This window comes from Durio zibethinus, chromosome 18, assembly GCF_047325235.1.
Source record: "Durio zibethinus cultivar Kanyao isolate XHJ-2024 chromosome 18, ASM4732523v1, whole genome shotgun sequence".
In the NCBI taxonomy this organism is placed as follows: Eukaryota; Viridiplantae; Streptophyta; class Magnoliopsida; order Malvales; family Malvaceae; genus Durio; species Durio zibethinus.
In genome coordinates, this window is record NC_143179.1 from 8,317,013 (window position 1) to 8,342,250 (window position 25,238).

Here is a 25,238-nt window from a genome sequence, read left to right on the forward strand (position 1 = left end):
ATAATTAAATTCGACATAAAGAAATCTTTTTGAATTAATTCATAAAAATATATTGAATAAAACTTAGAAATTCATTACTGTTAAATAAAAAAGCCATAACTGTGAGAATATAAAGGTACCAACTATATGATCCATCGATTGGCTTCCCTTGTCTAATAATAAAAAGTAGCACAATCCCAACTTCGTAGAATCTTTTAACCGGTCAGATTATTCTGTCTATCATCAGAATAGGTGAAATGCGGGAAAAACTAGGCAGACTCATTAATCAATCAGTTTCCACTTATGGGATGAGGCACAGACCCGAACAAGAAGATTTTTAAGATGGTGGCAACACAGCAAATCAATGGTGTTATCTTTCAGCATTCAAACAGATGTTCTGTTTAGGTCCAGGGAAGGGGAGCAGAACCCAGCTAAGGCTTCTCAGAGCATTATTGCTGGTCATGCATATAATTAGCTTTATGCAGACCTGCCTGCAAGCACCCTACTCCCCCTGAGCCTGAAACTGAAACTGTAACCCCACCAGGCCAGAAGCTTTGTTGCCACAGGCAAAGGTCCCACTTCAGACAATGCCAAAATTACTACCATAATTTCACGCAGTACAATATACAAGCATGAATGTGGTACTACTATTAGCATCTTTTCCATTTTTCTCTAAGCTACAATAATTGATACCAGAGTCTTTATACACATTTTCCCATCAATTTGATCTTTCATTAATCTAATGCTCATTCCTGGAATGTTGATATTACATTGATGGCTTCAAACTTCCTTTACTCAATATTTTGAGATATAACCTCTCCAAACTTTTGGAAGAGTTGGGCATCCGAGGTACTCATAGATGGGCAATTGACCAAGTGTGGAGTCTTGAGATTTGCATACTCATCCATGTAGGAAGTCGCCTTGGTAGATGGCAGAGGCGTTGGTTGGATTGAGGTTGGCTGTTTTGGTGGAGTGTCCAATGGCATTAGACTTCCTAGAACACGTGTCACTTCATGCATCGTTGGTCGATCTGATGGGTGTCTCTTGGTGCATAGAAGGGCAAGCTGAAAAGCTTTCTTGACTGCTCCAAGATCCTTGCAAGTACCAGTGATCTCCGGATCAACGGTTTCCATGACTGCGTTATTGGCAGTCTTGGACAAAATCTGATACCACATGCAATACCAAATGAGTTTTTAAACTACGAGTAAACCCAAAATATAGTATCTGATCAAAATGAATATAAGGCTCAGTGTTTGCATGATAGTTCAAATTATGAAAGATGAGATTAAAACTAACCAGATGATGGAGATTGGATTCATTGTCTACAGCTTTTCTTCCAGTTAATAACTCAAGTAGAACAATCCCATAGCTGTAAACATCAGATTTCTCAGTCAGTCGGGAAGTTCGAGCATACTCAGGGTCTATATAACCAATGGTGCCCAATATGTACGTGGAAGTGTGAGACTTTGATATGCATAAGCTTTTCGCAATGCCAAAATCAGTAAGATGAGCCTCAAAGTCCTTGTCCAACAAAATGTTCGATGACTTTACGTCCCTGTGGATGATTCGGGGACTACAGTCGTAATGCAAATATGATAACCCTTGTGCTGCTCCAAGTCCTATCTTTAAACGAGTGTCCCAATCAAGCTTTTTCTTCTTGGACGAAACTGCAGTAAAAGAATACATGGAATTTATAATTCAAAAAGGGAAAAGGGTGCTTTCTTACCATGGATGATAAGAAAAATTGTTTTCCATGAGTCAAATGAGCATAGAGATAAGCTCGAGAAATACCAACATATTCTAACACCAGAATATTAGGTATGTAATATTGTAAACATGCAGGGTATTGTTTCATTCTTAGAAGAAAAACTTACCATGAAGGAGATCCCAAAGACTGCCATTTTCCATGTAGTCATAGAAGAGAAGGTTTCCAGAAGGGGAGAGAGAATATCCTTGAAGGCTGACCAGATTTCGGTGCTTAATACTCCCTACTGTCTCAAGTTCTGTCTCAAATTCCTTCAAGCACTGTGGATGGTGAGAGTAGAGTCTCTTGATGGCAACTGGCTTGCAATTCTTAAGAACACATTTGTAGACTGTGCTTGATGCACCACTGCCAATTATATACTTCTCACTCAAATTCTCAGTCATCCTCAATATGTCCTCGTATACATGAAGTGCCATATTCATGTTAAGGATCACTAACTTCGGTGTTGAGTAAGTAACTGTTGTTAACAAGTCCACAAGTTAATAACAGGGGGCATAAATTTCAATAGGAAGGCATCTCTAAAAATAAGGAACAAAAACCAATTAACCTTTCATAATTACTTTTCTTATCCAATCTATCTCCTCATTTTTCACTTCTCCAAAATTTAACCTAGTCTAGATGATTTTGTGCATTTTTTAATTCGGCAACCCAAATGGAACCTTGAAACTCAGATAATAGTTCTTTGTACATCTATATGCTTTATACTACAAGGCAAAAGGACTTGCATGGGTTTACACAAAAAAAGAAGGCACCTGGCTTATCCAGTGATCCATCTGGGAATGGTGTAGGATTGTGCGGGCGACATGCTGCAATCAAGATCATTAGAAGAATCACAAGTGCACCAAGTGCAATTCCCAGGATTGCTGCTTTAGAGATTGCAACTGCATAAACAAGAGTGAGCAGAACGAAATGAATAATCAACCCAAGAGAACAGAAAGATCTTAACATACCCAGAAAATATTGACCCTCTAACATCATTGAATGACTATTTAAGAAATATGATATCAACATAGAAAAAATTCTTTCACTCGAGTAATAGTGCTGAGAATCTTATGTTTATAGATGTCGAAATGAACAGGTAGTAGCGCATTGTGTTAATCTCTATATTCAAGTCAAAATTACCTCTCTCTGTGGGATGAGGCCCATGGCATGGAGAAGAAAACCAATCGCCACAAAGCCCGGGATTTCCAATAAAACTGCAAACAAGAAGTTGTCAGTTTGTAATCAGCTTTGGTGGGAAAAAAAAAAAGGCAGCAGCTAAATTGAGCTTTTCTGTTCACAAATATTTGTTCGAAATTCAGATGAGCAAAATCTTACCTGTCTGGTGAAAATCTTGAAAAGTTATTGCTTGTGGGAATATCACCAGCAAGATTGTTGTAGGATACATTTCTGCAAGGTTTGAGGGAAATTTATAGGGTTATATGATGACACTGTTACTGTCCATTAAGCAAGTAAAGTTAGAGAAAAAAAAAAAGCACAAAATCTAGCAAATCATCAACCCACAAGATGGTAAGACTGATGCAGTTGATTAGTGACATCACGTTTCCGGATAAATTATTGTTTTCTAGTCTCCTGCACATATTTTGAACCAGGGTATTATAAGAATGAAGACATATATCATCAAGAAGTTTGAGAACCTTAATACCGCTAGAATCAATAATCCATAACTAAAAAAGAGCAAATATTCCATTCGAAGTCAACACCATCTCGAATAATCCATCTAAAAACCCTCAGCCACGAGTTGTCAACTTACACAAGCAAAGGATAGGTCCATTGTTGCAAAGACTTCACTTGTACACCATAAACCATCCCAAAGCAAAGCTCTAAAAGTATGTAACTAAAAGTAAAACCTAGGAAACAACTAGTTCAGCTTCTCTTAAGCATTTTGCTAGAGCATTCTAAATTTTTGCTAAGGCCATAAAAATGCCATCGATGGAAGTGTCGTATATACTGGCATGTTCTTTCCAACACCAAAGAAGTTCAGAATTGGAGTTGACACAGTTACTTACAATGAGAACATGTTCTGAAGCTGCATTAGTTCCTGAGGAATAATGCCTGAGAGATGATTATTAGAAAGGTCTCTACAATGTAAAAGCATAAGACAAGAAGTCAGCAAGGACTATTGAAAGCTATAGCCTATTCATGGAAGTAAAATTTAAGATTTCTTACATCTCCATAATACTTCTTAGATTACCAAATTCTGCTGGTATGACTCCTGTCAAATGATTTCTGCTTAAATTCCTAGAAAAATAAATAAAGCAATAAGAAGGCGAAAGTCTTTGCTAAGCACTTAAAACAGATACTATTTTCCAGAAGCACTCACAGCTTCAGAAGGTGTTCCAAATCACCAAGGGATGAAGGGATAGAGCCACCAATTTTGTTGTTAGAAATGTCCCTGACAAAACAAAAAGACAATTAAGAACCAATAAAATTAACAAAGAGGAAAACCTTAGGGCACTTAATACTTACAGAGTATCTAAATTGCCAATACGGGAGAGCTCAATTGGTATAGAACCCTTGATGTTGTTAGAGGAGAGATTCCTAAGGAGATACAAAGACATGATTAGAGTGATGAGATTCATCATGACAAAATAAAGAGGGAACACTAAGAAAGGAAATAATGCATGATTCCAAACATTTGAGCCAAGCATTTAATATAACAAGAGTGATGCTTACAGATAGGTCATACTCTCTAGCCTTTCAAAAGCAGGTGGAATGGTTCCGTTCAACTTGTTACCATGCACATTGCTGCCATCAATTCAATCAATAGATAAGTACCTTTAAACTGTTCAAATTTAAAAGAAAAAAAGTTACAGAGATGGGATCAGTGCTTACAGGCTGTTGAGATTCGTGCATGAGCTAAGATTATCAGGAATAGGTCCTCCAAGGTTGTTGTTAGCAACATTCCTGCAAAAAATTTTATCAGTGCTAATGATATAATGGGACCCAACATATATTGAACAGCCAAGCCGACTAACATACAGATCAAACAATTCAGTTAGCTTCCCAAGCTCGGGTGGAATATGTCCTGAAAGATGATTATCATTCATTTCCCTGCACAATGCAAAATAATGCTTGAAATGCTGATAATACTTTCTTCACATTCATTGGCAGTTTGGCATCGATACAACTGATATGTTAAATGGCCAATTCAGATATCACATAGCAGAACAATTTGGCAGAGGCCAATTAACATTGGAAATAGGCAAGATAAACAAAGACAAAGTAATCTTACAAGTAGTGCAGCTTTGTCATATTCCCAAGCTCCGGGGGAATTGATCCGGTTAGTCGGTTACCATGCAAATATCTACAACATTTGGTATATTCCATCAAAATATCACTCAAGAAATATTCTAGCAGCTGTCTCACCATACTTTGAATTTCATATTCTAAAACTTGCAAGTTGCAATCAGAATTACACTAACAAATGATATTAAATGTACACGAACAGCAACCAACTACTTACAATTTTTCTGTGTAAGTCAGATTCCCCAAAATAGGAGGAATAGGTCCACTTAACTTGTTGCAGCTTAAATCCCTGGATGGTACACACGGGAAAGTGACAGGACATAAGATTGATAACACAAGAAAAAGAGAATTCAAATGATGGTTATAGAACTTCAATGCAGTTACAAACAAAAGGCACTTACAATACAGCAAGTGCCTGCATCAGACCAATAACAGATGGGATCTTCCCTGAAAGATGATTACCTTGCAAAGATCTAAGCAATAAAATCAACATGAGAACACTTAATAAACTAACCATTTTGCTGGCACACGGTCATTATGGGGGAAAAAAAGGAAATTTTCAGGCACATACAATGTAGCTACTTGCAAGAACCCAATATTGAATGGAATTTCCCCAGTTAGCTGGTTGTAGGACAAGTCCCTACCAATCACAAGAAAAAGAGATGCTTTTAATTAACTAATATAGGCACTTTGAAAGCATTGATTTATTGAGCTAGATGATGAGTACATACAAGACCTGGAAGGCAGTGCAGTTGCCTATATTCTGAGGGATCCTGCCAGTCAAACTGTTGTTCCTTACATCACTGCAAACAATATAGAGAGCTTAAGTTAGACTAGAAAAGAACTGCACACGCCAGAAGATACAAAGAAAGTATGAGCTTCTTCAATAACAAAAAGGGATAGTAAGGAAACTTACAAGTACCATAAACCAGTTAGTTGGCACATGTCTGGAGAGAGTGTACCTACCAGATTGTTTCCTCGCAAGCCACTACAATGGGAAAGAAAAGAAAATAATTTTAAAAAACCAGGCCAAGGATTCATGAGAAGATATCATTAGATGGGAAAAATATTCAAACTGAACTGTTATACAGTAGAAAGAAAGGTTGCAGACGCAGTAACTATTTTCCACTCACAGATACTGTAACACTTCATTCCAATAGATGAGCCTTGGTATTTCCCCACTGAGTTTATTTTGTGCCAGGTCCCTGGGGCCAATATGTCACGAGTTAGGGCATGAAAATATCATCCACTCATCAGTGAATCGTACTACAATGTTAAGACATTAGAAGGAAGAACTTACAAGACTTTCAAGTTTGGAATCTGTGACAAAGTTGAAGGTATTGGTCCAATTAACTGATTGTTTTTCAATATTCTGAAGTCATTTAAAAAAACTTCAAATTAGTACAACTGAGCAAGCCAAGAATTTAAGTGACATAGTACAGTGAGAAATGCTTCAAAAGCCACTTACAGAAATTCCAGTTGTTTCAGTTTCGAGATTGAAAAAGGTATGTCTCCATATAACTCATTAAAAGACAAATCCCTGATAACACCAGTTAACAATGTTCAATCTAATTGACAAGCTACTTATCTAAATTTTATCAAAAACATCCATAATATCATATTTCTGCGCTCTTTTCTCCTAAACCACTTACAGGCTTTTCAAAGATGAACAGTCACCAATCTCATCGGGGATTTGTCCAGACAGGCGATTTCCTCTGAGGTCACTGATCAAATAAGATAAAACCTTTGTCAATCTAAATTCAAATCCATCCCAATTTCATGCACAACAGCAAATAAGTATTGGCTCCATTCGCTTCAACAATTCTTTTAAAGGAAAAAATTACGACAATTCAAGAGAATACACTTACTCTTTATAACAAACATATTATTTCCATATAAACTTCCTACTAAAAATATTTCCAACAAAAAGAGAGAAACAGGGGAAGAACAAAATATAAAACATAGACGGAATTTCAAAGACGAGGCAGAGAAACAATAACAGTACACGGTGAGAAGGTCCTTGAGGTTTCCAATTGCTGGTGAGATTTCCCCGTCAACATTTAAGCCTGATAGGTTACTACAGTGCCAGAAACCAAACAAACATAAACATCAGCCGAAAAAGAGGAAAACAAAAACCGAACTTCGGCAAACCAAGAAATATTTTACCATCAAGAATGACAATGACAATGACCAAGACAAAGACATAAAACAAAGACACCAAAGTCAAAGAATTATGGTATCAAAACTTACAGAGCAATGACATTGAAGGTGACGTTGTCGCAAGTGACCCCTTTCCAAACACAATAATCTGAAGATGGTGTATCGGTCCAGTCATATAGAAAATTGTACACATCCCTAAACGACTTCTTTATCTCCAGCAGTGTTGCTCCTTCATTACATTACAAAATTTAGACAAAAGCTCGAATTTCATTGTAAATATACAGACATACAACACAGAAGCAATCAATCTATCTTCAACACCCTTCGAAAAAAAAAGTTAAAAATGCTTCAAGCATGAATCATAACTGTAAGAATAGATGAAAATCAAAAGCAAGAAGCTAGGTTTCAGAATCAGTGGTAAGCAGTACACCGGCAGGCAGTTTTAAAAAAGAATTAAAAGGGTAATCTTTAAATATTGAATAAGAAAAGCTTCTGACTTCAGTTGCCATAGTTTTCTTACATTTTCAGGGTACCCAAACAAAACCCAGAAAAAGAATTTAATAATAAAGAAACAAGACCCTTTTTATTTATGAGAGAATGGAACACTTACCATCTTCGGAATCCACCAAAGCAAAACCCAAACAGAAGAGAGAAACCAAGAAGACAAATTCCAAACGAAATGCCAATGCCATCATTTAACCTTGCAAGAAGAAACCTTATTTTTCAAGCAAAACCTCCCATGTGATATCTTAGCCAAAGAGAAAGAAAAGGAAACGACAACGTTTCTTCTTCGAAAAACCCAGGAGAAAAACCTCTTCCTTTCTCTCTACTGCTCCACTGGTGTCACCAACATGAAAAAGATAACGGAGAATACAAATGAGCCCACTTTTTATGATAATTCTCTGGTCTTGTTGTTGTTGTTGTTGCCCTCCCTATTGTATTTCTTTTACCACATTTAGTTTTTTTGATGACTTTTCATTTACTGGGTAACGAGAAGAAGAAGAAGAAGAAGAGGACCCTGGCCGTTACATCACATCGTTCTGCCACATAGACCCCTTCCTTCCTCATCCCTACATACAGTGCCCAAAGAGTTAGAGAAAAGTGCCAAAGAGAAAATGAAAAACACTTACAACTGTTAAAAAAAACAGAGTAAGAGAGAGAATGTGAAAGGAAGAAGAATTATTTCATACATAAAGTTAAAAAACCTATCTGCCATTGCTCTGCCATCTCCCCTGCCTACTGCAAACACCTCCAGCTCTGCCTCTCTTCTTTCTTTTTTTTTTTTTTAATTTTTTTCTCTATTTAAAGGGGTAGTTATAAAATAGTTACCAAACAAATCAAGGGTCGCTTTCTTTGTGTATTTTTGCTGCAGAAAAAACAATCCTTTTTGGGTGGACAAACAATGCTCTTTTTTTTTTTTTTAATTTCTCATATGCTTTGAATATTACTATAAGGTTAATTTAATTTAATTGAAATTTAGATTCTTTTTACAGTGTTTTTTTTTTGTTTTTTTAATGATTTTGGCAGTCGCAAGTTACTTTCCGTTATTAACTGCTCTCCCCGCCAAGGAATCATCATCGCCGTACTATCAGTTTAGTTTAGCTTCCTGTTTTAACGATTAAACGTTTTATTTTTTAAACTAAATTTGCAGGAAATTTATTAAAAAATTACTTCATAAAAAACTTATAACCAATTATTTCTAATAAACACAAAAATACTCAATATTTATTAACAAATAAATTATTCATGAAAGGAAAAATATTAATAATAATCTTAAGCTACTTTCTCAAATATATGTCGTTTTTAGTGTTATAAACAATTTTGAAAGATTAAAGCGATTTCACTTAAGTTGAATTTTAAAAATTAGTTATTTTATTATCAAATAAATATGGTGTAATACAATAAATTAGTTTATTAAATTTGTCATTTATAATGTATATTATTATAAAAAAATCAAGTTACGTGAACGTAAATAAATTTTTTACTCACAATTAACGACCGTCAAATTTAAAAAATTATTTGCATCTACTAAAGTTTTGATTTTATATCTTTATCATTTTAGCTAAAAATAATACATTTTGTTATATTATATTAATAAAATATAAATTTACATCATCTACAACACTGTTTCTGTTGGTATTCTGTTTCATTACATTTTTACTGATCTGATTCCGGTAAAATCAGTCATTGACGTGGCCATGAAAAAGGGGGCCAGAATTCAGAATCTTGAAAGAAAAGGATGAATAAAGAAGTTTTGCTAATTGTTAAAAAAAAAAAATTTTAAGGGCCACAAGAAAAGGCCAATCGTACGTACACTGAGCTAATATCTGGTCGAGGAAAGAAAAAAAAAAAAAAAAAAGTCATCCAATCAATCTTTTCTCAAAAATACTTCGTTTTTTTGGTTAATTTTATAAATAATTTTTAAGTTAATAAAAATATTTAATATGATATTTTATTAATTAATATAATATTTAAAAATATTTTATGATATATCATATTTAAAAATCAATTATATTAAAAATATTAATTAATAAATTTATAATTTAAATATTATACTAAAAATTTTTAAAATTTAAACATTACGTTAAATATTTAATTTCGGATACATTCACAATATTTTTTTTTTTTTACCTCGGGAAGGTAATTTGTCTCGTCTTCTCACTATCTCTGATACCTCTTCTTCCCCATAATGATGAAATGTTGTTGGGCCCCACATTCACAGTTTTGACGCCGTCACGTCCTCTCGCTTTCTCTCTCTGTCTCTCTCTCTCGCACGCCGTTAACGTTGTCCTTTTCAATTCTGGGACTTTCTGCGTGCGATTATTGCTCTTTCGGTATTTCTAGCTGTAATTTTTTTAAATTTATTTGAGGAATTTAATTAAGTATATTTAGAAGCTTATATTCCTCTTACGGTAACATGTCTTTCTCAATAGTCATCGCCCCCCACTGACACTCTTCCCTTACGTCACTCTCTTTTTATTTTTTATTATTTCTTTTATGTTCTATTATACCTCCTTGGACCATAGAAGTAAATAATATTTTTATAATTAATATTCAATATTTAATAATATTTCTTAATTAAAACAAAAAAATAATCATTTGTTAATATAAAAGTAATATCACATGTCGAATCAAATTGTTTCAAGTTACATTTGAATTGATAAAGAAATTAATTTTGATAAAAATAAAATTATTTTAATTATGATTACAAATTTATTATAATTATAATTAAAAAATTTTCAAAAAAAATTTCATATTAAATAAATTTTACTAAAATTAATATTTAAACTTAATTGATGATACAATAAATTTAACTTTATCACACTAAAAATATTATATAATTTAAACCTCACTTAATATGTAAGTGTCGAAATAAATTTTCATGTATTAATCAAAAAATCTTTCTAAAACTTATTTTAACATGTAGTGAAGTAAATAATTTTTTGAAATGTTATTTTAATATATAAATATTGATGATTGATAAGCTAAATTATTATAATCTTAACTGATTTTCATTAAAACACAAAACTAAGTTATTATAGGGAAATTTATAAAAATTTGGTGAATGGTGATGGCAATTTGAGTATTGTGTACAATTGGTGTTTGTGGACCCAACTTCAAATGCCTCAACAAATATAAACATTTTTACCATTTTTACCATTCTAAATAATTCTAAATAAAATTTAAATGGCAAACATGCAAATAATTTGTCCTTAATAATAGCAAGTTAATAATTGGATTTTAAAGATTTTTAATTTGAAAGTTTTGAATTTAAATATTGAAAAAGATAAATGAATGATCTTTTATAGGCAAACCAAAATTAAAAAATATTAATTAGATTAATTTTGATTCAAATTATTAAAATTAAATAATTAATTTTTATTTAAATAAAACATTATATTTAATAATTCATATTTTATTATATAAAATACTAATAATTTATACATTCATATCATATTTTATATAAAAATTATATATAATAATGATAAAAATATAAAATAAATATTTATTTTATTAAATTTATTTATAATTTTTATTAAAATTTTAAATAATATAATTTTATATTATATCACAATCTCATGTTTTAAATATTTCACCATGAAAATTTCACGTCTTAGCCCAAGTGCGGTGGCTTTCAAATTGTTAGTGATAGTACTTGTACTTTCGATTCCCATCTCAATCAGAAAAAAGAGTCGGGTCCACCAATCTGTAACCAAATGAGGGCATGGCAACGTGATTATATGCCAAACTGGATGTTTTCTCGGATAAAAAATAAATAAATAATTAAAAATCAAAAGATTAGTAAATATAGAGGGGTACAGTGGACCTACCATTCACATGTAAACCGTTTTTCCATGAAAAGTCCTTTCAACTCCCAATCACGTGCCCATTTAATGTGTGTTTCTTTAGGTTTTTCTTGGTAGGGCCATTAGCCATTAGCCATTAGCCATGAACCATGGTCATATTTCTTCATGAATTTACACCCAGTATCTTCCAATTTTCAAAAAGAAGAATATCCTCAATCTGTTTTATGAATATAAAAAATAAATTTGATAATTTATAATAGGATAAAACTATATGAAAAAAATGAAAAATAAAAATATTTAAAATTTTAATAAAAATCATATATTAATTTTATAAAACTCAAAAATATATTTTATATAAAATATAATATAATATAAATTATTAATATTTTATATGATCCATATATTTATTAATTAACAAATTTACTTAAAAAGATAAAGAATTACTTTCACAATTCAATTTTGGATAACGAGATTTACGATGAAAAGCCACTGGTTTTTTTTTTTTTTTTATGTCTACTAGTATTTGTTTATTGTTAGAAAAATAAATCCATATGACACTACTTGAAAAAAAAAAAAAGAAATTAGAGCGGTTGTTCGCTTCAAGATTTTGAATTTGATGTTCGTTTATTTCGCAAAAATTTTTTTTATATTTTTAGGTATTTATTTGATAAAAAAATTAGTTAATCAACGAAAAATAATTTATTGATCAATAAAAAATGAAATTAAAATTTTAAAATAGTTTTACGAATTTTAAAAAAATAAGATATTTTTTGAAAAAGAATTATCTATGAATAAAATTATGTATTAATATTTTTAAGTATAATTGCACTTATAAATAATATACTATTAATAAATAATATATTAGTAAATATTATTAATAAATAATAAATTAATAAATAATATAAAGAATAATAAATAGTTTTATTTTAATTATTTTTTATATTAACATAATATTTTAATATTAAATATTGTAATTAAATTATATATTTTTAAAATATTAATAATTTCAATATATTTTTAAATAAATAATTTTTAATATTTTAATAGTTATATTAATATTATTTTTAAAAATTTATTTTAAAAAAATCAAACAACAAAAATATATATTTATTAATTTATCTAAATAATTAAAAAAATTATTTAAAAAATATAAATATTTTTTAAAAATTATTTTTTCTGAAAGAAATGAATCTAAAATTTTTATTAAAATTATATTCAATGTATAATTTATAATAATTATTTTTTAAGCCGTCGAATATTACTTTGACCAGGGAACCGAACATTCTATCTTTTCTCTTTCACAAAAAAAAAAATAAAAATCTGATTTACCCATACTTAAAATTATTTTATTTCATTCGTCGCGACTTTCTGCCACCGAAGTTTACTTAATAGAGAGAAGATTTTATCCCTTCTTCCTAAATTTATAAACTCAATTCAATCCTTACCGACAGACAAATAATCCCCTTGAATGTGGGCCGTGTAGGACATTGTTTTAGACTCGTAGGACTAAGCTTGATCCTCTCTTTCTCAAGCACATTCTCCGGTTTAGCTGATTTCTGCAAGCATGATGTACTGATGTGAAAATGCAACGGGGATTAATTGCCATTAATGCTTTGAATGTCAGCTAGTACGACTTGAGGGTCGATGGGATTGAAACGAGAGAAAGATTTTGCAGTGATTTGAAACTGGGTACAGAGTGGGGGCGCAGCGATGGCGTGGCACAGAGCTAATGGAAGATGTGGGAGAGGAACTGAAAACTTACCAGAAAATAATGTGCGTTTCTGTCGTGGACTTAAATGTGATCCCATATCTACGTGCAATTGGCAATGTCCAGGTACTGAATATCATCAGTCTCTGAATCAAAAATATCTGCTGCGCTCCAGCTTTGCAATTCCGGAACCAAGCAATTGAATGATCAATGTGAAGTCACTTTGCATGTGGTTACGTCAATAACCGGCTTTACTACAATCAGTGGAGGTACATGCTATGTTGGGGATTACGAAAGCTGATAATCCAAAAGCTAAAAAAATATACTCAGACTTACTAAAAAAGAGGTTAAGAAAGAGGAAAAGACCACCGGGAATTGGTTACAACTGGGATTGAGCTCAAGGCCATTAGCCCACCTGTCAAACCCAATAAAGAAAAATGAAGCAGCTTAATCATGGTCATCTGGATAAGAAGAGAATATATTCTGGGGACCATATAAAAGCGAAGTGTTACTTCTATTATCAGTTTACTTACCAGAAAATGAAGGTGTCATGGCAAAATGGTATTGGGGAAGTAAAACACCAGAAGCAGTGGGGATGGGAACAACATTCTATGCTACTGCCCATGATAAGTGGGTTCGTCTGAAATTCTTCAAAAATAATTTAGAAATAATCCAAATCTAGTCCCAACTTTTTATCTGTCTATCTCCAAAGCAGTCCAGTCAGGCTAGTATGCATTTTAATATAAAAAAGATTATACTTGGATCCCTGACATAAGCAACCATCAAGCATTTATCACCCATAAAGTGTAAGACCATTGGCATAAGTCGTAGCATTTCAAATAATATTCCTATAATCTTACCCAGTTTATTGTTCCAGAAGAGACAGACTCGGGATATGCATCCATTGACATCGAGGAGAACCGAGGAGTCTTTAGGCCCTTGTTTCGGAGGTTGGAGAGACGATTCTTGCCACTGTAATCTGGTTTCCGGTGAGTTGAATAAGACGAAACCAGGAGTTGACCAAGGCCGGTTACAGAAACGCCGTGATGGCATCGATGGAGACTTTGAGACGACGATCGTTACCGAATGTTGAGGAAGTAGTTGAACATTCAAACTATTACCCAATCACCTTCCGCCACGTAATATTGACTATCACCGTCCGCCATATCCAATTAAAATCTTCAATTTATTTGAAATTCCAAAACGCTGCGTTTTAAGTCATTGCAAAAAATCACAGCAAAGAAGCAAATAATATCATGCCACGTGGGAGAAATAAAATCTCTCTTTTAAAATCCTAATCCGCTGAAAATGAAAAACGTTATCTTATTCTTCTTCCGCAAGCAAAGCTTTTCGAAACAAAAATGGCCGTTGCCGAGGCTGCCAAAGAGACCCCAAAACCTAAATCCCAAAATTCAGTTCCCAAATCTTTATTACTCTCTTCAGCATTTATTCAAACGCCATTCGCTCCTCCATTTTCGAGGCCTCCAAAGCCCAATCTCCTTCCCTTAGTTCCTCAAACTATAACTCGTGACCTTCACGGTTCAATCGTTTCAACCGCCGAAAAGCTCTTGAATTTCCTTAAACGAAATCAGGTTTTCAAAAACATTCTCTTCTTATCCTCCGAACTCCAAGGCTTCTGCAATGAGGTAACCGATTTTTATATATCTTTCTTTCGTTCCCGTTTAAGTTTTTGTGACTAATTCGAAATTTTACCGCAGGTAATTACTTGCAGAAACAATTACAGGAAGGTTAATAGTTATTCTCCGTTGTCAAATCACAATTTTGCGGCGGTTTTACCTGGTGATTCGGTGGCGGGGATTGTCGTAGCCAATGGAATCCTAAATTTCTTGAACATTTACAACACCCTGTTAATTGTAAGGCTGGTTTTGACTTGGTTCCCTAACTCTCCTCCTGCCATTGTTAGTCCCCTCAGGTACTTCTAATTCCATCAAATATCAAAATTTTGAAATAATTTAAGTCTTAATTTTATTTTAGTATAAACTTTTTTTTGTTCATCATTTTGGTTCAGTACTTTATGTGATCCGTACCTGAACATATTCCGTGGGATAATTCCACCGCTAGGGGGATCATTGGATCTATCTCCAATACTTGCATTTCTGGTTCTAAACGCATTTACTAGCACCGCCGCCGCACTCCCGGCGGAGCTTCCTGTGGCTGGACAACCTCCGAGAAGAGCTTCATCTCTTTCATTGTTGACTGAATTAACCTCATCGCAGAAGATGTGGGTGAGACGACTCCATGGGAGCCGGTCCAAGAGCTCCAATGGCACCAATTAAACTATTTTTTTATTTATTTATTTATTATTATAGTAGTAGTCTTTTTGAGTTAAATGGAGGATCTTTTAACCTTCTGACTCTTTATTCGAAATTCTTTTGATATAAAAGTATCCGATTAAACCGCTAAAATACTTCTTTATTAGGAATAACTCGAATCTAATATCTCTAGCAAAAGTTTTACTTGAACCCTTTTCCATGGCCGTTAGATTGGAATACTCAAATCTATGTATCTTTAGAACTTTTGGAAGGATTCCCAAGGGATATGGGCAATGGGTTTAAAGAGATTGCACCTGACTTGAACCCTGTTCCATGGCCGTTAGATTGGAATGTTTTTGTTTTTGTAAATGGAGTCCATAGCTGCATGCAGGTCAAGCAGGTCTTTTTTTGAGAAATGGGTGGCAATTGTCTTGACCATTCTAGCTGTGGTTTCACCTCTTTACATCAACCAGAAGCCGGTTAGTAGACCGGAGCTTGAAGAGCAATTCATGGATTTGGCTTCATGGTTGGTCTTCTATTTGTGCTATTAATCTTGGCCTTTGCTTTCTTGTTTTACTTGAACCGGTACTTTACCAGGTTTGATCGACATTGGATTAGGTTTAGCAGGTCTTCTTTATATGAGACACCGGTGACAATAGAATTGATCGTCTTAGGCGTTGTTTCACCTCATTACATCAACAGGGAAACTGTGAGTGAGCTAGAACCTGATGAGCAACCCATCAACTTTGCTTATTGGTTGCCTCTGCTGCTATTGATATTAATCTTGGTCATTGCTTTGTCGCTTTATGGTGACAGAAGCTTTACAAGGTTTGATGATCGTAACCGGCTTCATAGAGCTGGTGGTTCTTTTGCTGGAGTCTTACTGATTCATCTGGTTCTGACGTTTGTTTTTACGTGTTAAGGCTTCTGGTTTTAACTGATAACTGAGAAGCTTGATTGAGCTTTATTCACTAACATAAGTGAAACTTCTGCTTCTGCCATGTCCTAGAGATGAAGATCCTCTATTTCCTAGGTCAGAAATTTCATTATACCCTGCCATGTCCTAGAGGTGAACATTAGGTCAAAGACTAATCTTTAGCTAACTACTTTAAAAGGAAATTGTTGATCCCTATAGAGCCCCTGAAAAAGACGTCAACCCTGAAGAATTGGAATCACTCCTCTGAATCCATATGTGCTTTGCTCTATAATGTTCTCGAAATCGATGTTCTCTCAATTCAAATGTTTGATAAAATATCGACCAGAAAATAAATTTTTTACAATGATCCACATCTGCTATCGACAATCTGCTGGCCTGCTGGATGTTCATCAAACTTCTTGTGGTTACAGAAAACTACCCGGAATTAATTATAGGATTTCAGAGGGGTTGTGATTCCATCAGTCTCCAAAAACAACAAAACAGCCAATGTAGTGAATATAACAAGATTGATAGTAATTTATTACTGTTACACAAAGAAGCAGGTAGATCAACTATATATATATATATATATATATATATATTTATACATATCCAAAACAAAGGGGATAGTAAGGACGATATACATAGTGAGAGAACCGATAATGACAAAATACCAAGCTAATGTTTCTGCCAATAATTTGAAGTCATATCCACTTCCAAAAGCAAATAAAATTTTTTGATCGCATTCACATCATGCAGGTGACAAGCTACTAAAAGTTCGCTTCAAACTTGGACAAACTGCACGTAACCTCCCCATGCTCATTGAGCAAATCTATCAGCCACCAGATAACAAACATTAATGAATTGGATTAGTTTTTTTTCTTTCTCAAACAAAACCTAGAGATTCGGGAGGAAGAGTCCAGGAAACAAAATTTGAATATATGAAATTGTAAAGAGAACTTAAACCTATCAGCCATTCAGCGTACACAATATAACAAAATAGGGGGCAAACAATAATTCTCTCACCTTTGGACAAAAGCGAACATCCAGAGTCTCCAGCATGCTACACTGTGATATTGCAGTTTCAATTGCATCTTCCTCGATGTTGCAAGACTTAAAAATACCAATGGACAAAAGAAAATAGAAAGCAGCATCAGCTAAGAAACTCACGGCCTCACACTAACTACATTAATGGAGACATACATATTTACATGTTTGTGTGAGACAAAATGAAAATCAAAATGACTTGGCACGAAGAAAACAGGAAATTTAAAGATTTGGGGCCAGAAAGGAAATACTCTATAGAAGAAGTGACACAGTCTGAATCAACAAAATAGATAACTTTACATCCGTCCAAAAAACCTAGTAAGAAGGCAGGTTTCACACAGACTCTGCAATATAAGGTGAAACAATGAAAACAGAAATAGGTAAATGTAGAACCCATCCTTCACTATAAGCAAATCATCAGAGAATGGAGGCCTTGTATGACTCATTAGCTGCTTCCTAGAATACATACCAAAACACACAGAATATAACTTCATGACCCGCTGTAAATCAATGGAACTACCTATGCATGTCAGCCTTTAACAAAAGAAAGCCATTACAAAAGCCTAGGGAGAGAAGACCAAGCATCTTCAAGAATACACTTCCAATTGAAGATCACAAAAGCAAAGGGCAAAAAAGAACCTAAAACATAAAACATCAGTGGTTTCAAAGACAGAGACTAGATACCTGAAGAAAGAGACTAGTCAGTCTAGGACACCCAAGCTTCAAAACTTCCAAAGAGCAACAATTGCTGAATTAAGATATAGGGGAAAAATTTAGAAAACTACCAGATAAACCAAAAAGAAATCATAAGCATAAAAAGGATTGTATGCATACCTTAGATTAAGAAAGGACAAATTGAAACAAACAAGATCAACTTCCTTTAAATTGCCTGACAAAGAAAGATTTAGGGACGATAAATGGAAACAACGTGCTGTTGGTGGGATGAGTACTTTCCTAATATTTGGACAACCTACACAGTTGAGGTTCTGCAGTAATCGATTGGCTTGCTCAACTGGCTCATTGATATTCTCAAAAGAAAACATGCTAGATCCATTATGTGCACTAAGCAACTCAAAAAGTAGACCACCAGTAGAACTCCAATTCAGGTCATGCATATTTATACATCCATTCAAGCTCAAGTGGGTAAGATGTGTGCAATAAGCAAGAAGCTCCTCTATGGCAGACTGGCAGAGGGTACCATATGACAAGTCCAAATCTCGGAGTTCTCGTAAAGCACCTCCCTTGTAAAGAGGCTCCAATGATGAGTCAGCCAGATATTTGCATGCTTGTAATTTTAACACCTTAAAGAAGGAAAGGAAAAGTGAGCAAAAGAACATAGCAGGAAATATAGAAAACATGGAGTACCAGAATCTTTGAAAGCTTAAACCAGACAATTAACAGGAAAGAGAATATATTCTTAAACGTGCTTTAATGGTAGGAGAAGCAGCACAATGGATGTTACGAGAGAGTTTGCCACATAAGTGACTAAAAATGATATTAGTGTTTTATATCAAAATACAGAAACAATAAAGAGTACAGTGCAACGCAAAATTCACACATTCATCAAGTACATGCAGTATAACCAACTAAACATCAAGTAACTATATGTCATGTATGGCTAAGTATGCGCATGAAGGATTTAAAGTACCTTCAGCTGCAAACAAGACTCAAAAACTGGCTGCAAATTCGTCAAAAAGGTATATGACAAATCTAGTGTTGTTAAATTTGGAAGCCATCGCAAAGTGTAAAGACCCTCAGAACCAATAGATGGGCATGACATCAATATTAATGACTCGATCAGAGAGCAGGAAGCAGTGGTTGCAGATAAGCAATCATCCTTAAGTTGGCTGCATGTAAAATTGAATAGAAACATCAGCTACTGAACAGAGTAAAGGATCATAAAAAGAAGGTAGCAACGCAACATAACCTGCAAAAGGAAGTATCCAGAGACGTCAATAGAGGACAATTTATGGATGCTTCAGATAAGACACCACATCCTTTCAACTCAAGTGACACCATATATGGAGCATCAATTCTGAGTGTGTTCAATTTGGGGCATATTCCAAGATTGAGTGACCTAAGAGCAGCCTAAAAGGAGGAATCGCTTCAGGTTTTACATTTTTATAAGGGCAAGAAATTGCATGCACCAAATACTAGACAACTTGGAAGCAAATTAGTCTCAGAACGTCTAGAGTCACTCTGAACTTACAGGACAAAATGATGCTCTTTCCAGATGATCACAACCATCTAAGCAAATTTTCTCAAGACAAGGACATGCAAGATCCAGAATAGTAATAGCACGACAACCAACCAGAGAAAGACTGACTAAAGATGTACTGGAGAACTGCACTATTGTCAAGCTCTGGTCAAAATAGAAACAAGAAATTGTCAGAAATCACAAAACAATGTCACACAACAATACAGGAACCAAGGAGCTATATTTATTTAATAGCACCAAAAACAATTAAAGAATACTGGTACGTGATGCTAGATGCAGAGCAGAATTCAGACAAATTTTTGGTGCCATTTTAAGTGATCAAAGAGCTGAGATGAAGCTAATCTTACAGACCTCTATCATCTTATGCCTCTTTTACCACCCAATCTTTTAATGTCTCCTAGAAAGGCCCTTATCCATACACATGCATGAGAACTGAGAAATGGCTCAGTAAACAGAGAGAACCTATTCACAGACCTCACAGTTATCCAAAACCAATGATTTTAGCATTGGGCAACCACCACCATCACTAAAGACATTGCAAATAGAATTTGTCAAAGATGCACAATCTGTAAGGTCCACTTCTTGCAAACATTGACATTGCAGTGCCAACATTGTCAAATTTTCCTGCTTCTGCAATGCTAATTTCTGCATGTTCATGAAATCAACACTAGAAATTCAAACTGTCATTAACAACCAAGACCGAAACAAACAAAGACCAATTGTGTGTCAGAGCATACTTGAAGTGAATTTGAATTGATGTTAATGTGATGTAGTGCAGCGCAATTGGACACCGTTATAGATGATAGCATGAAACATTGAAGATTCAAGTCAGCAAATCTGCATGAAGAAATTATAAATTATTACAAAATCAAAAAGGGGGAACAGGAGGCATGAAAAAAAATGAAAATCATCCCAAAAGCAGTAAGGCAATCTTTCTGGGTTTGGTAAGAAAAGAACAGGAGAATGAAATGGAAGAACAGTATACTTTCGACAATGAACCAGTCGGATTTTCTGCAAATGAGGAAGATCTAATGACACTGATGTCAACATGTCGCAATTATCAAGCTCCAACTCCTACAACATATACCAGAATCAGTACAGGCAGGTAGAAGTTTAAACTAGAGACTGCAAAGAAATCCAGGTGCATTAATTAATACATACGAGAAGAGAGTTCAAACCTCCAACATATAACTATGAGATATTGCAGCCATTGACACCGAAGTGATACCCTCGCAGTTGTCGAGCTTAAGAACTGTTAACGTTGGCAATCTTACAGACTTCAAAGAAAGCAAATGCATCAAATTACATCTTAACCAAAAAGGCAGCACTTGTTAGAACTATATTAACCATTAGCAAGAACTGACCTCAAGTGATATGTTAGGACAATATGAAGAATTCAGAACATGAAGATTAGCACAAGTGAGAGCTATTTCACGCAATGTTTCATCACTAACACAAGAACAATTTGACATGTCTAAAGACTCTAATTGGGGGCAAGAAGTCACTGCCGAACGAATTGCTGCATCTGTAAGTTTGTGGCATGAGCTTATATCAAGCAGATGTAAAAGAGGACAATTAAGGGCCACCTGTGCCATATTACTACGTTTCAAAGACAAACTTTTTAGTTGTGGGCACCTGCAAAAGATCAGATTTTAGCATAAAGAATAACCATAATGACATCAACATATAGTTAACATTCAAATCAAGCTTTTGTTTCACCTGACAGATATGCGCATCAGACGGCATTTTGTCACTTTCAGATCACGCAATCGATCATGGTTAATAGGTATCTCTTGAACACCATTGCCAAGAATAGCATTATTCACATCCAACCTCCTTAACATACTACACTCTACCAACGCATGGAAAAAAGCATCCCCTAGTTGGCCGTTTCCCAATGTTAAAGCCTCCAGATTTCTACCAATCAGATCATTTATATGAATTAACAGCCGGCACTATAAATTCATTTGATTAGAAGAACACAAAATATGATGACCAAATATTACCGCAATGAAGAGACAGCTTTCATAGCGAGCAGGTGAATATTAGGAGTGCCACTGAGATTCACTTCAGTGGCATTTGGATATCGTTGACACATGTCCTCAACTGCAAAATTAAAGCAGTTTGGCATCCAATTTCATTACTAACAATGGAGTATTGTCACACACAAAACGAAATAATGAACAAACAAATCAAAAGAAATTGACCAATTTACGATGATCTGTAGCATATGACACAACTATTCTCCAGCCTAGGAGCCAGCACCAAACATGGTAATTCTCAATATATAAAAGATAAAAGGGCAAGTATATGTATATATAATTGCATGCTCATGTAATTCTCATATTTAGAAACAAGTGTCTGTTTTAAGCAATTTAGACTATCATCCAAATTTCTCTAGCTATTTCCAAAATTTTATTCATTTGCAATACACCGTTTAAACCAAATGAAGAACTACAAGGAGTTATGCAAATATGAGACTCACATTGTTCAAGATATATATTCCGGTTTTCAAAATTCAAACACCTCCAAAAATCTTCATGAGCACTAGCTGCCCGCCACTGCTTACAGACCATAGCAGCATGACAAAGATTATGATGGTCCAAGAATGAGAAGACCTGAAAATAGGGGAGAAAAAAACAAATGGTTCCATAAAATGGAACAATATACAAATTTAAAAATATAAATTAAAATTGTAATGGTTCAAACAATCTACCATATGCAATAAGTCATCTGTCAGATCCATTCGAATTTCAAAATCTTCCGTTCTCAAACCACCCTCATCTTCCTCATCGTTCCCACCATTAGCATCAAAAGGATGCCCATCACTCCCATTACTCAACATGAAATTATGATAAAATATCCCACTATTAGACGAAATTGATGAGCCTTGGTTAATATTATAATCTCTCTCCGCGGAGGAGGAAGAAGTGCTCTTACTGCAGTGAAAATTTTGCAGAATAAGTATCACAATAAATTAAAATTTTTAATTAAATTTATTTATTGTTGTCCAATTGACTCACCGAGAACCGAAGTAGACTTTGGCTCGCTTATGGTGCGAATCGTGGTGGTCACAATCTTCAACGGCAGTTGAAGCAGAGGCGCTAGTCTCACCCTCGGAAGGACGCGTGCAGCGAACCGAAGGGTGCCACTCGGCATCGTCCCAATTCCCCCCGCATCTCATGGCGGCGACCATTTCTTCAAACAACAGCAACGTCTCGTCTCTCTGCCTTTGCCTGTTTAGGGGTAAGGCGAATTGAGCTGCGGCGGCGGTGGCAGTGACAGTGGCGAAAGCTTCTTCTTCCTCCTCGTGGTCCTCGTCGCCATTTACAATATTGCCCTTAAAGTCGTCGACATTTGCCAAAAAACCTTCCTTCATGGTTCCTTCGTGTTGATTATCTTCTTCTTCGTCGTCGATAAAGTATAAACAGCACCAAATCCTCATGCACACAGAGTTCAAAAACCCAAAGCCTCCCAAACAAAAAGAAAACCCTAACTCACGATCCTGCACATTCCATTCGCGCAAAACGAAAAACAAAAAAACCCAAAATTTAATGAAGGAGGAAAAAAAGCTCCGGTCTTTCAGGAACCCTAGAAATTTTTCAAAAGAAAAATCGATTTTGAAACTTCAATTATTCCGAAAATTCACAGAAGAATCGATCGATTACATACAAATATAAAAATAAAAAGAGAGAAATTCAAAATTTTAGAGAGAGAGAGAGAGAGAGAGACGGACAAAACCGGATCTGACCAGATCTTATGAACCGATAGTTGTTAAAGAAACCTTTTTTTTTTTTTTTTGAGCAAGCTTGAAAAAGGAGACCGGCGGTAATGGGTGAAATAATCTGAGAATTCGTGCTTTTACTGAAAAACCGAAAGAAAAAAAAAAAACTCTTCATTTATACAAAAACAATAAAGGGTAAATTTTGCGGTTAAAAAATTAAAACGACACCGTCTCTACAGATTTATGGTGAAAAAAATGAAAACTATTTATTATGAGTAAAAAAATTGAAAGATGATTCTAATGAAGAGAGGTTATTGACTTTAGTAAAGTGATGGGTGGGTTTGAAAGATGACATCACACGTGCAAACACAGCTTTTGGGTCCATTTTGGTTTAGTAATTCAAATTAAAGATGGATTTCAATCAATGTTTGTCATAGTAAAACAAGGTAATGGATTTTAGTACATTTAAAACTATGGAAGATATTTTTCACGTAATCGACAAAACATTTATATACGGGACCTTGGTATTACGGTAAATATTACAATTGTTAGATGCTAGTATAATTGTTAGATTAAAAATAAGACCGTAAATTTTTTTTGAATAAAAAATTTACAAAAAATAATTATCTTATTTTAAGGTCAATTAAATTTTTATTTGTGCATTTATGATTTACAATTTGTTTACTCGATATGAAAATACTAGGTGCTTATGCATCAATCTCTCATCTCTTACCATTAAGGGTAAGCAAAAGTTAGTTTGAATCAATTAATTCGATCGAAATCAAGTGAATTCAGTTGAATCGATTCGGTTTATTCGATTTTAGTTATAATCGATTTTTTAAATCGATTAAATTGATTAATTCAGTCGATTTTTTTATTTTTAAAATTGATAACCGCACTGATCGAATTAATCGACTTTTTAATAATTAAAAATAAAAAATTTTGAGAGAAGTATTTTTATTTTATTTTTTGTAAAATATTATTGAAATTATTAAATTATTTAATAATTTAGTTTGAATGATACGAAAGTTTAAATTTTATTGAATTGAATTTATAATTAAATAATTATTCATAATAAGATAAAAAATAAAAAAAATCGATTATTTAATCGAATTGATCGAATCGAATCGATTTTGATCAGTTTAATTATGATCGATTATTTAATAATATTCGATCGATTTAATTATTTATTAAATAAAAATTAATTAAATCGATTATTAATTTTTTCAAATCGAAACAACCATTTACTCTTCTCTACTTACCATTTATGCTAACCTTTGTTGATAAATTGTGAATTGTTATTGTTTCGATGCAATACAAATTTAATGGGCATCTAAGTACAAGAATGAATACATTTATAAATAAATAATAAAATGGTCATTGCATAATGCATTAAACTCTATGGGTACCCCATATTCTTTCCCATTCCCTCAAATTTTGAAAAACAAAACGAAAATGACATGACATCAAACCTCCACGCTTTGAATGAGTACAAAAGAATCTTTAGTACTCTCCAAAGTCCCTAATTCATTATTTTAGGCAACTGACACATCATACTTTCAATATTTAAGTTCCCCATTTTGGAAACACTATGCTGTACAAAACAAATTACTATCTTTATTTTTTTTTTCTTATGTATAATATTAGATTATGCTTTAAGCACTATTAACTTTTGAAATTTTATCAAAATATTTTCACAAATTTTATTTACATATATTAAAAAATTAAGAAATTAATATAATAAAAAAAGCATATGTTGATATTTTAATCTTACTTTTATAATTTAATAACTCTATAATTCTTGATATTTTTAGTTTATAAATTCCATTGTATTCATTCCAAAATTCAGATTTGAAATCATAAAATTTTAAGATAGAATAGCTTAAAATAGA

At 33.7% G+C, this 25,238-nt stretch overlaps 3 protein-coding genes and 1 pseudogene across 4 annotated transcripts; 2 read left to right on the forward strand and 2 right to left on the reverse strand.

Annotated features, from left to right (window-relative positions):
- Positions 1-558: 558 nt before the first annotated feature.
- LOC111300885 (LRR receptor-like serine/threonine-protein kinase ERECTA) lies at positions 559-8,200 on the reverse strand. The gene is made up of 27 exons (XM_022896473.2): positions 7,764-8,200; positions 7,244-7,382; positions 6,999-7,070; positions 6,646-6,717; positions 6,462-6,533; positions 6,294-6,365; positions 6,127-6,198; positions 5,910-5,981; positions 5,725-5,796; positions 5,565-5,633; positions 5,395-5,466; positions 5,211-5,282; positions 4,980-5,051; positions 4,727-4,798; positions 4,580-4,651; positions 4,421-4,492; positions 4,214-4,285; positions 4,068-4,139; positions 3,914-3,985; positions 3,754-3,825; positions 3,248-3,316; positions 3,062-3,133; positions 2,867-2,940; positions 2,497-2,625; positions 1,854-2,201; positions 1,276-1,646; positions 559-1,142 (listed from the first exon to the last, which is right to left on the reverse strand). The coding sequence occupies exons 1-27, from the start codon at positions 7,846-7,848 to the stop codon at positions 771-773; spliced, it is 2,952 nt and encodes a 983-aa protein (XP_022752208.2). The 5' UTR covers positions 7,849-8,200; the 3' UTR covers positions 559-770.
- Positions 8,201-14,498: 6,298 nt separating this feature from the next.
- On the forward strand, positions 14,499-15,495 carry LOC111299231 (ylmG homolog protein 2, chloroplastic-like). The gene is made up of 3 exons (XM_022894314.2): positions 14,499-14,814; positions 14,887-15,101; positions 15,198-15,495. Exons 1-3 carry the CDS (start codon positions 14,530-14,532, stop codon positions 15,463-15,465), a joined length of 768 nt encoding a protein of 255 aa, XP_022750049.2. The 5' UTR covers positions 14,499-14,529; the 3' UTR covers positions 15,466-15,495.
- A 297-nt stretch (positions 15,496-15,792) lies between these two features.
- LOC149513676 (uncharacterized) lies at positions 15,793-16,724 on the forward strand (annotated as a pseudogene).
- Positions 16,725-16,867: 143 nt separating this feature from the next.
- Positions 16,868-23,491, reverse strand: LOC111299230 (F-box/LRR-repeat protein 15-like). 2 transcript variants are annotated; one of them, XM_022894306.2, is made up of 18 exons: positions 23,374-23,483; positions 22,646-23,127; positions 22,339-22,561; positions 22,108-22,240; positions 21,629-21,728; positions 21,342-21,539; positions 20,987-21,257; positions 20,801-20,899; positions 20,608-20,696; positions 20,360-20,459; positions 20,097-20,267; positions 19,614-19,766; positions 19,332-19,492; positions 19,053-19,251; positions 18,239-18,705; positions 18,089-18,152; positions 17,384-17,470; positions 16,868-17,189 (listed from the first exon to the last, which is right to left on the reverse strand). In XM_022894306.2, the coding sequence occupies exons 2-18, from the start codon at positions 23,065-23,067 to the stop codon at positions 17,109-17,111; spliced, it is 3,018 nt and encodes a 1,005-aa protein (XP_022750041.2). In that variant the 5' UTR covers positions 23,068-23,127; positions 23,374-23,483; the 3' UTR covers positions 16,868-17,108. The 2 variants fall into 2 exon arrangements, with proteins under 2 accessions (XP_022750041.2, XP_022750045.2); XM_022894310.2 differs by lacking the exon at positions 20,097-20,267 and having other exon boundaries at positions 22,646-23,491.
- Between the last annotated feature and the right edge of the window lie 1,747 nt (positions 23,492-25,238).